Genomic DNA, 12,223 nt, shown 5'->3' with positions numbered 1-12,223 from the left:
TTCTTGCAGGTAGTGTTTGAACTCCTCCCCTTGGAAGGGTGTGCTGTTGTCACTCTTGATCGTAGTGGGTAGTCCATGTGTTGCAAACATTTTCTCGATGGCCGGGATGACCACCTCCACCGCCGTGGATTCAACCACCTCGACTTCGGGATATCGGGAGTGATCATCAATGGCTACCAGGAGGTATAGGCCTTCTTGTAGTTTACAAAAATCTATGCTTATTTCGTCCCATCTGCCAGAGCCTCGTTCCGCCGACTGGATTGGTTCTGGATCAGGTGGGGCTCCGGTTATCGGGCATGGTAGACGGGTGTTGACTAGCCTTTCCACCTTTACATTTATCTGTGGAAACGACACTCTGTCGAATTCGAGCCTTCGTCCGAGCCAACCCTTGGTGGCCTTCTTGGGCGAGCGCCACTATTCGGTCCTGCAGGCACGGCGGGATGATAATGCGATTTCCCATGAGCAGCAGTGCTTGCTCTGTGATCAACAGATCCTGTCGTATGGTGAACATCCCTGTGAAGAACGCCTTTGCTTCTGCAGTCCTGTTGTGGGTGTTCTTCATGAAGGACCTCCAGTCGCCTGAGATGGCATACTTTACCAGGTTACAACACGGGTCCTTGCATGTTTCCACTGCAATGTCATCGATGCTGAGCCTTTGGCCTCCTGGCCCGCACCACTTGGCAGATATGTTCCTCAGTCTCTTCGGCCACCTGAACCTCCTGTGGCGTCGCCGCTCGAGGGTGTCTTGAGAGGAAGTCTGCCGGGTTTCCGCTTCCCGCTGATATGACAATTCAAAATTGTACTGTTGGAGATGTAGCAGCCATTTGGCTATTCTGGCCGGCGGGTGTGAGGAGGTGCCCATGAAGATTGGCAGGAGGGGTTTGTGATCTGTAATCGCCGTGAACCTTCTGCCATACAGATAGAGGTGGAAGTGGCGACACCCCCACAGTATGGCAATTGCCTCCCTCTCAATGTGAGAGTATCGCTGCTCTGTCATTGTGAGAGCTCTTGGCGATTGGCCTCTTCTAACCCTCTTTGGTGACCTGCATGAGGATGGCCCCCAGGCCGACAGGGCTGTCATCCACAAAAAGTTCAGTCGGAAGTGCAGTGTTGTACGCCATTTTTGTGTCCACGGATAATGACTCTTTGATGCTTTCAAATGCTTCCTGGCACGCTTTCCCCCATTCCCACTGTGTTGAGCTTGGTAAGTTCTCGAAGGGGTTCAGAGAGCATGGCCAGGTTCCGGATGAATCTCCCACAGTACGTGGCCATCCCCAGGAAGCTGCGCACGTCAGTGGGTGTCATGAGCGGTCTCACAGCCTGTATGTCAGCAACCTTCTGGGGGTCCAGTGAGATGCCAGTGCTGCTGAACTTGTAGCCAAAAAAAACGATATTTCCGTCTTGAAAAACTCACATTTTTCCTTGTGAATGGTTAGGCCAGCATCTTCTAGTCGGCCCAAAAGCATCCGTAATCTTCTCGAGTGTTCTATCGTCACTCACATTTAGGACACCTGGTATGCCCCGAATGACTTCTTGAATTGTCTGTTGATAAACTTTGGCAGCCGAAGAGATCCCAAAGCTTAGCCGCTTGTATCTTCGCAAACCCATGTGTGTTGAAAAAGTGGTTATGTACCGAGAGCCCCTATGTAGCTTCAGCTGGTGGTAACCTGCTTTCAAATCAACCTTCGAGAAGACTCTTGATCCCGTGAGGTCAGCCACAATTTTGTAGAGGGTTGGCGTGATGTGGCACTCCCGCTTGATGGCAGTGTTCGGGAGGCGCATGTCTATACAGATTCAGATCTTTCCCGGCTGTTTGGGTTTCTTTGTGACCACCGTCGGGGAAACCCATAGTGTCGGCCCCGTTACTTCTTCTATAATGCCAGCTTCTTCCAATGCTTTGAGTTCTATCTCCACCTGTTCACACATGTGGAATGGGGTCCTCCGGTGTCTGACGGCCTTTGGCTGGACCGACTTATCAATATGGAGCTTGATTGTCTTTCCTTCAAACACCCAATCCCGTTTTGAAGGTTGGGATACTGTGCAAGGATGTTTTCGACCTCTTGGGCTTCCTTGACTTGACTGATGAACTGTACTAGCCCTAGGTCCTCCGCCACATCACCACTCAGAAGGCATTCGATCCCCGCATTTACTGCGTAGATCTTAGACGGTAGCCTGTTTTCACTGTGGCTGAGGGTGGTGCGGAATCTGCCAACCACCAGTAGTGGTTTCCTACAGCCATATGCAAACAGAAGGGTGTCTCTGTTCTTGAGGTCTGGTCGTGGTTTCAGTGTTTGAAATATGCTTGTGGGCATGACATTTACAGAGGCTCCCGTGTCTATGGTCACCCATACCCGCTGGTTTTGGAGGGTGACCTGGCATTTGCGCCTCCTGAGCCCTTTCTTCTGCGTGGCATGTCCACGATCCAAAGCTGACACCAGGTATACTTTTCTCCCTTTTGTCCGCTGCTCCCTACCAGAGTCTTGAGTCCCTGTGACGTCATCCCCTTCTTCCTTGGTTGAAGAGTTGGTCGTTTCGACTCGCCTTGCACTCGCTTGCTTCTTTTTCTTGGTTCCACTCTTCTCCTGGGGATTCTGTGGAGGCGGTAGTGGAGCGCCCGATGACCGGCACACCTTGGCATAGTGGTCCTTTCTGCCACATGCCCCACATGTTGTCCCTTGCGCCGGGCAGTTTCGCCGTCCATGACGCGATCCACCACACCATCCACACTCCGTAGGTCCTGGGATCCGTGGCTGCCATCTGGCTGGTGCGTAGTTGCCGCCAGACTCCTCTCTTGTGGACTGTTTATTGGTGACATGGGCCACCATGGATGTCGCGAGGGCAGGCTGCAGTTTTTGAAGAGTCACTCCCATGTTGGCGGCCCTGGCATGTGCCAGCTCCCTTGACGACCCAACTGCAGAATGCGTGTTAGAGCGATACCCTTCTCACTCAGCACCATCCATCTTAGTTTCTCCAATTGGATGCCGTTGATGAGTTGTCTCCGGATTTCTTTCTCGACATCCGTGAACTCACACGAAATCGCCAGCTTCCTGATTCGGGTGTGGTAGGCATCCAAGGTCTCCTCTTCTGCCTGCCTGAAATGTGGTGCAGAACATGAAGGTTTCATAATCCTGGTTGAGTTGTGGGAGAAAATGGGCCGTCAAGGCGTCTTTCGATTGTTGGTAAATGTCCCGGCCATCAGCAATGGTTAACGAGTTGAAGATCCGTAGCACCTTGTCCCCCACATTTAACAATAGGTGCGATCTAATTTTCCTGGCGGAGGTTATGTCCTTGCACTCCATTACCATTTCGAATTTTTGGATCCAAAGCTGCCACCGGGGGCCAACTGAGGATGGATCCGTGAATGGGTCAAATGGCTGAATCATCGTGGAGGAGCTCCCTTGTGGGCGAGCTTGCGGTGACATCGACGGATTCGCCGTGAGTCTAGAGGGTGTACCGGGCCTGGGGGTGGACGTGGCGGTCGCCATAGTGGGGCCTCACCGTCACTTGATGGTGTCTATTGTCCTCATCTTGGTGCGTGGTTTAAGGTGTCAGTGGTCCCTTTTGAGGCCGACCTTCGAAACAGTAGCCGATGGGACCGCTGCCTCGCTCCTGGTGCCTGCTGTCGTGATCGCACATGCGCACTGCGTGTGCGGTGGCTTCACACGGCATGTTGTGGTGCCTCTGGCCCCTGGATGCCAGATGGTCGTATGTCGCAGGGCCCTGGGACCGCTGTGGAAAACAAATACGACGATACAGCCGAAGGGATGGACCACCCAAGAAATATATATAATTTATTTTGGGGGCAGGGGGGGGTTTTGTGTGGTATTATTCCCCCCGCCCCACTGGGTGTCCAAAAATTGTTTGTGTTGCTGGCTGCTGGAATAATCAGCTGGTAGGGCGTCGAGCATGTGTGCTGGGTCCCGTTTCCCTCGTCGCCAGTGGTTATGGTCTGGCTCCGCGCAGAGGCAGAACGTTGAAGGCATCGGAAGTAGGCCGCGGTGGCACAGCTCCGGCCGGAGCGAAGTGAACAAACGCCACAAATTTTTTGTCTTGGCCCGGAACTGCCTCCCATGCGTGGGGGCGGGGCTTTTATTGAGACGCCCTGTGTCACTGCGACGCAGGGCGGATATAACAACCCATCTCCCTTTCTCTCTGTATAGCGGGAAGGTAAGGATCGGCAGCGGAGGGGGGATATTTCCTGCTGGAGCTGATCCTCACAAAGATGATTTGGCCTGGGTTAGGGTAAGCAGCAGACGTCGCTCTTGAGTGGGCAGGAGCGCCAGAGATTTTCGAAGAGGGGCAGCAGCACCTCTTACATCTCATTCCAGGTAACAGGTGGGCTATTTCAAGAGCTAAAGTAATGAGTTGCGGGTATCTGCGTTCCCGCATCACTCTGCCCCTCTTATTCACAAACTAGGTAATAAGTGGAGGTCACATCCCAGGCTGTGGGAGGGAGAGTTAACCAAATTCTGCGGGTTAAGTAGTTAAAGGCCATACCCACGGCAAACCCCTTGACCAACAAATAGTGTAGTACACATTTTTCTGTTACGAGGGAAAACTGACTCTCTAGTGACTGTGCCATGAGCAAGGTACTAATTCAGCGTGCAGTATGCACTACATAAAATACGTATGTATGTATGTGTATGTGTATATATATATATATATATATATATATATCTATCCAGTGAGTCATTTTTTGTAATGAATACAATGGAATCGCATAAGGCAAAAATAAGACCCACGTTGGTAGTGATTTTTTTCCCCATATAACTGATGGGAGAGAAGCGGTTCTGTGAAGCCCAGTTTTTCTCACTGCACAGCATCGAAGTTTTAGGTTTCATAGTACTTTGCACAGGTCTAAAAGTGCCGGAATACAATGTAACTTCTGGGATCCTGAATGCCACACTGTATCTGCCAATGGCCAACGGCAATTCAAGGTAACTTTATTCTCTCAAATGACATTGTTTGATAAAACGTACATTATTTTTGCATGATGTTGACCCAAGCTGCATTCCCTCAAACAAAAAGTACCATAAATCTACTGGTGGCGGTCAGTTTACGAAAACGGTTTCTGCTTTGATTGCAATGTTAGCAACACAGGGTCTTGCAATGATATGTATATTTTCTTTAAAATATTTTAATAAAATGAATCACTAAGCCAAGAAATGACTAAATGCAAGTATTGGCGCGTAAACCGACCACAGGACGGCACATAGTTATTCATGGCTCGGAACATTCCTTTCTTCGTTTCTCCCCCCCCCCCCCCTGTAGTCTATGCTACTGCCTTTAGGGACCCTTTTCGGGTAGGGCCATTGGTGTTTTGGCTGCTTTATCGCGTCCAGCAGCCCTTCCATAAGGTACACTTCAACTTAGCCTGGTTCTCCTTTGATTAAACGGCTGGTGTGGGGCTGTTGTGTGTTTGTTCATTTTTTTATTTTTTTTCAGAAATATTTCAAATTCCCTTGCCTTCCGAATGTTATCTTACTAGGGTACATGCCACGCTTATCAAACGTCTGTCTCCAAGTGCAGCTGCTTAAAATGTGTTTAGTATTTGTGGAAATGTATCTTGTTAACGGGCAAAGTCTTGACAAGTGTTTTATTGAAATTGGTTATTTACTGAAATGTGTGGTGCCTGAAACAAAATGCTGTTTCCTTCAGGTTCTCTCAATTGAGTTGTGAAATATTGTCTTGCTGAAGATTGTCGGTATATTTGTACGAACTGAACAGTCAGTATAAAGTGGTATTCTATTTTTATGCCTTGTTTTTTCGTTTTCTTATTTTTTTCCCACAGTCGTATTAATTGGAGACTCTGGTGTTGGCAAAAGTAACTTGTTGTCACGGTTTACGCGGAATGAATTTAACTTGGAGAGTAAGAGCACCATAGGAGTGGAATTTGCTACCAGAAGCATCAAAGTTGAGAATAAGACCGTGAAAGCGCAGATTTGGGACACAGCAGGACAAGAGCGCTATCGCGCCATCACTTCAGCGTAAGTGCAGCTTTCAGGGAAAGGACTGTGTATGATTATGTAGACTAGTATAAAGGTTAAAGGACAGAAGAGCAATGTATAGTTGAAACGGTTACTTTTTATTTACTTCGAAGGCATTACTTCGAATTACGTCTATTTCGTCGTGTTATGGGATAAAATGGGGAGGGGCTAGGGGTGGTAGAAGGCGGTGTGTGGAGGAAGGGTCCCCCCGAATAAAAAATCGAAGCAAGATTTCTAGTAATTCCTTCGAAGTAAATTTTCCTCGAAGTCCATTTATCTCAACGAATTAACATGGAACTGCATGAGCACATTTTGTTTAGTCCTGGTAACAAGATTAATGAAATCTGAACACGCATTAGTCCTGTTTCTGTATTATTTTAACACGTTTTTATTCAATATTTTCACCAGAAGATGATGCTACTGCTCAGAGGCCCGGAACAATGAAAAACCTTGTCCACCTTTCATCTAGACACCGTTGTGCTTTTAAGTTTTTAAAAAATATTTTTCGTATTACGATTCCTAATTGTCTGACGCATCAGTGCGGCTCTGTGGTTTTAACGGGTTGTATTTTGTGAGATCGCTTAGAAATTTGGGAAATGTAATATATTGTGGTGTTATGCAAGAAACTGCATTTCAGGAGTATCTTCATCCATAGTGTCATAAGGTTAACTTCAATTTTGAAGGTATTCCATCCAAGTGACAAGGTCACTAGTACAACTGCAAAAGAAATATAACATCCGATTTTCCTTCTGGGTGCATGAAGCACTTAATTTCGTTTTTCCTTTTGGGAGCTCTCCCTCCACTGGTATGGAGTGGCATGCTGTTGCTTGTGGGCCAATGCAGTTTGTTCCAATTGGGCAGGCGTTTAACCATGTGTTGGACGGATGGGGCATTGAATAGGAATTTGGGCCCCGTCAATTGAGCCCTTGCTCATCATACACCCTCCACCGATTAGTGTGTTTAGCTGCACCAGAAAAATGCTTCACCAAAATGTGTTTCCTAGATGTCCTTGGAATCCAATCAAGCACCCACGGCGCTTGGTCCTGCAGCCCACCTGTGCATCAGCAATTAAAAAAAAAAAAAAATTAAAGAAAAGAGAAATTCACAAAAAGTTGGGTCGAGGAGACCACATATGCCCTGCCTGAGTTCAAGGGAACAGCTTGGCAAGTATGGACAAAAATAGCATCTTTTGTCGATGATGGTGCAAGAAAGTAATGCTTGGAAAAAAGCACAAGGTTACCCTTAAGATGTCTGCAGTGAGGGCATATGTTTGGAGCACCCCCAATTCTTAATTTGCTCTCGTGGAATGTACAAGAACTCTTGAGTCTACCTTGTTATGGGGACCTCCAGTAGGGTGGCCAACGGGGGCTGAGTGCTGCCATGCCCGAACCTCGCAGATGGGTCCAGAGGTGTTATGTGAGGCACTCCAGGTCACCCTCATTCCCCGATGGGGGACAGGCACTTTGTTACCGCAGGTGTCTCTGCCTCTTTAAGAGAATAAAGCAACGGCAGTCCTGTAAATTTGGCAGTGCTTGCACGTTCTGTTCTCTTTGAGATGGTGTAGCGTAATCTCTTGCAAATCTACAGAGGGAAGAGTTCTTTAATTTGAATGAAACCTGCAGCCATCCATCCAACAAGCATGCCACTGTTGTGGGCATGCAAAGGGAGTCCACTCTGGGGGCATGGTCAGGGTGTAACAACCAGAGGGAGGACTTCCTAAAAGGGGCAGGGACTCGGCACCCTACATCACACCAACTGGAAACCAGCGTCAGTAGTGTGGCCACCGATCAGTCTATACACAAGCTAACTGAAAAGACACACACGAGTTCCCTTACCCCAGAGAGGGTGTGGGGGCCAGGACAGGGGGTGGCGTGCAGTGAGAAGACCTAAGGAGGGGTGTGGGGGGGGGGGGGGAGACATGCCCATCCCAAATCCCACTCTAGGGCCATAAGCCATCACCTGGGGTGGAGGCAAACTGTAAATTCCTAGAACTACTTGCACACCTGTGCCCCTTTTCACCAGAAAGAGTTGAAGCCGGTCCACAGCATAGAAGGCCATAGCTCATTCTGGCAGTGTGGGTGTTTGCAGTGGAAGCAGGCGACTGGGGCGAAGTTGGAGGAGAAAACAAGAGACGGAGCAAGACACAGGTGACCAGAGGAGAAATCCAGAAGTGGTAGGCTGGCGGTATGAGGGGGGGGGGGGGGAGATAATCTGATAGCTGGAGGAGGGACCCAGAAAATCAGACCAGAGTCGCGAAAATTGGAGTAAGGAGCAGAAGAGCGATGGCCAAAGAGGGTAACAAATGAAGTTGTGTAAAGAGGGATGGGGATGGTGGGGAGATATTGCGGAGTTGTGCCCGAAGGTGCACAGCTAGGTGAAGCAGTGAGATGTGTAGAAATACTTGAATATGAAATCGAGTTCAGTAGGGTGGTGCCCTAACGGGAAATGGGAATAGCCAGGCAATAGCAGACACCCAAAGGAGTGGACTATATGGGGGGGGGGGATAGTAAGGAAGGGTTGCTGCTCGGAGGAGTGAAGGGCCCCTAAGGGGTGACTAAGGTGAAGGGACATAGTGGGTATAGTGAAAATAGAAGGGGGGAAAGTGGTGCTCAGAGGCATGAAGAAAGTAGCCAAATGGGTGAAGGTGGATGAGCAAAGAGACTTGAATTGTAGCAAAAGTAGTGCCCAAAGCAGTGAAGGTGAGAGTATCCTTATATTGAAATGTAAAACGTAGGTTGGCATGTTCCCTTTGGGGCAAATAAAGTGGATACAGCGGGGAGTAGATTACAAAAGAAGGGAGAACTGCAAGAGCCAGTTTGTAGACCCATGCCTTCAGTGGAGAAGTATGTGCAGGTGAAGCAGAGCTGTTAGATGACAAAAAGGGCAGATAATGAAGCTAGACAATGAAATGAGAGCAGAGGACGTTACCTGTCGACCATGTGGCTGAGATCTTAGTGGGAAGAGCTGTAGGCAGAGTAGCTGGCCACCCTCTCCTACCAAGAGCCCCTGGCCTGTGTCCAGGACTGGGGAGAGCCATGCTTGCTATTGAGGCCCTTTTATTCTTTTGTTGCGGGAGACGATGATTCACTGAGCGAAAACCGATCAGAGAAAGACGAGTGACTGCTCAGTCGGGCCAGGTCACAGAATAGTATGAAAGGGGAGACTTCTCCATGAAAACTGTACTCGCTGGGGAAATGCCAAAGAACCTGGAAGAAGGCCAGTCCTGAGCAGAGGCTGTAGATTTGAAATATCCCAAGCACCAGAGATGCAAGAAATTACTCTACAAACGTTGATTGGACTTTCTGAAAGGTTTATTGTTAAAGTACAATTTAAGAATCTCCTATGGTGATGAGAAGTGGATTTGTTGGTGAAAAATGGAAGATTTTTTTTAGTGTTTTTTAATTTATTATTTTACATGGAATTCTGTCAAGACCTTTTACCAATCCTTCTGAAAGTTAGTTAAAAAGGTTTGCCCGATGCTGCGGCTTGTTAATTTCCCCTGGCAGAGAGAGTTGCCAAGAGAATTTCTGACCGAACCATGAGATCATCTATTGCCTACACCTTAGTGGTTCCTAGATACAAACTGACTACATCCGGCGGCTCCAGTTACCCGGTTATAGCCGCTCCATCATCTTGGAATAGACTTCCTTTAGATCTTAGAACTGACCAACCCTACTCGAGATTCAGACGGAAAGTCCTCACCTGGCTACGGACTAATGATGCCTAAACACTACATCCTAATGGACTCCCTGCCCTACCCACTCCTGACTACTTTCTCTAGGACTGCCATGCCTGACTATAGCAACTGCATTTGTTTGTATCACTTGCCTGTATCTTGGTATATCTACTGGGTCATTGATCACTGCTAATTTGTGGCAGTATTATTGTTTCTTGTTTACAACCTTGTTTATCATTCTATGTATGCATTCTATGTATGTACCCACCTACCACCACTGTAACTAAGCTTCCGAAGTATCCTTGTATTGCTTGCACCCAGCTACCTGAGTGTTTTGGTTTTGCGCTATATCAAACAAACCAGCCTGGATCTAGTAGTCAAGACCAGGAGGGCAGGCTTCTTTGCCAACAAGGTCAAGTCGCAGGAGCCCAATAGTCTGGGCAGATTGGTCACCAAAACAGTTTCCTCCTATCAACTGGATGTTTAAAAGGAGGATGATGACATGGATGACATTCTTATCTGTTGACTGATATATATGATGGAAAATGTTGATATGATTTGTGATCTGTGGAAAAGGCAATCCTGAAAAGTTGTATTACAAGCCTTGCATTTTCGGAGTAGATGCCATAATCCAAAGATGCATTCCATGGATACAAACTCTTGTCCAGATCCAAGTGACCTCTGGGTCACCTGCTCTTGCGCAGCTTTTGGTAGAAACCTTTCTAGCTGCACACCTGATTACATTTATTCTCATCTGTAATTCCTAGAATCACATATGATAACTTCAATGCAGTTTATCATCCCACAGCCACCATTTTCTTTTTGCCTGCCTGTAAAGATACCGGTGGGGGGGTGTCTGTACTTCTGCGGTCTATATGGCAGAGGAGATGCACTGAGGACCCCAGCCAAGATTCTCTATGCGGTTGCAATGGACGAGCAATCAAGGCCTAGCTTCTCAGGAGGTGATGCAGGCTGGTTCTTATTTGCAGTGTAGTCCCGGAACCCCCACAAAGGAATGTCCACACACTGTTACTGGAAACAGAGTCTTTATATAATTAATATTCAAAGGTATGTACACTATCACAATAATGCACTTTGTACTCGGAAATCAACAATGGTTAATGTATACAATTCTAAAGTGGTACCACCAATATTATCAGATCTCATTAAAGTGCATCAACTATACTGTTAGAATGTCACACAGATCAATAACAAGGAAACAAGCAATAAAGATGGGAGGGAAAGCAAGATGGTTGAAACAATAGGCAGAATACTGGCCTCTACCGTTAAGCACAGTTGTGTGGAGATTCCCCCCCGCCCCCAATCTGGGCAACCTGTAAAATAAGGATATATAGCACAAGCCCAGTCCATATATTGCTCAATAATCTTGTTCTCGCCTATGTTTTTACCCCCAATGTACCTGGTGGACTTCTTCGAAGAAGCGTCGACGGATCCTTCTTGATTCCCCCCCTTTCTAGCAGGAGTCACGGATCGTCGAGAGGCGTCGAAGAAGGTGAACTTGGCGTCGAAGTTCGAGGGTTCCGAGACCACGGCGTCGATCCAGGCGGTGCTTGTCGGCGACGTCCTGCGGGGCACCTTGGAAATTGATCAGGTCCGCAAAGAGTTTCTGAAGAACTGTGGCCCAGCAAGGTCGTCGAAGTCTTTGTGGTCACTGGGTGGCGGCAAACCCACCGGCGGATTCTCGTCGGCGGCCTTGACTTTCTCCGGCGGGACAAAGTTGTCGACGTTGCAGACAAGGGAGTCCTTCGATTCAAATGTTCTTAGGCAAAGGAGCGGGAGGCTCCGGTTGTTGGCGGCATGGCGTCAAGTGGTCCCCGCGTCTGGGCAACAACTTCGGGCCTCCAACGGTTACACAAACCTGCAAACCCTGGTCGACGGCAATGGACTTCGGCGGCGAAGTCTGGGTGCTTCACTTTGTTCTCCTCAGCGGGCCCGTCTCGGGTCGGCAGCCTTTCGAGGGTCTGACTTCAGGGAGCTTTGGCGAAGGTTAGCGGTGCTCGATGGTCCCTCGGAGCACGGGAAGAGGGCACCTTACCAGGTCCACTCTCGGATCAGTCTTTGACGAATTCGGCAGCTTTCAGATCAGGTCGGAGCAAATGCAACAGCAAGTCTTCTTCCAGCTGGGCATCGAGGATCAGCAGTTCCAGTTACTCTTAAAGTGTAGACACAGCTTCTGAGCAATTTCTAGTGGTGAGAGGTCCCCAGATATACTATCCTGTCTCTCTTCCACAGCAGCCAATCGTAGAGAAGGGCATTCATGCAGTCAATCAGCCAATCGGGCATACAGTGTATTCAGGCCATCCTCCTCCCTCTCAAACACTCAAAACAAGGAATGTGGATTGGGACAAGTACCCAGCCATTCAACACTACACACTGCATTCAGGCCAGTTTCGGGCAGGGCTGTCTCAGTCTTTGTGTCTCATACCAGAAACCAGACAACCACAACAAGAAGTGCATATTGGTCACACACTCCATTCACCAAGGTCCCACCCACGGGGTGTACCCACAACATACAGTCACTGGGAAGGCTCCCGCCAAT

General features: G+C 48.4%; 1 protein-coding gene across 1 annotated transcript in view; it reads left to right on the top strand.

The window, feature by feature from the left end:
* The window catches only part of LOC138455743 (ras-related protein Rab-11A-like), a 218,987-nt gene that overhangs the window by 60,713 nt on the left and 146,051 nt on the right, over positions 1 to 12,223 (top strand). The window contains exon 2 of the mRNA XM_069607131.1: positions 5,792 to 5,987. Within this exon, the coding sequence (XP_069463232.1) occupies positions 5,792 to 5,987 (196 nt within the window). The remainder of the gene's footprint in view (positions 1 to 5,791; positions 5,988 to 12,223) is intronic.

Source organism: Ambystoma mexicanum, chromosome 1p (genome assembly GCF_040938575.1).
Source record: "Ambystoma mexicanum isolate Mex_15411 chromosome 1p, UKY_AmexF1_1, whole genome shotgun sequence".
In the NCBI taxonomy this organism is placed as follows: domain Eukaryota; kingdom Metazoa; phylum Chordata; class Amphibia; order Caudata; family Ambystomatidae; genus Ambystoma; species Ambystoma mexicanum.
Note: the sequence above shows the minus strand (reverse complement) of the source record. Positions and strands in the feature narration are given on the sequence as shown.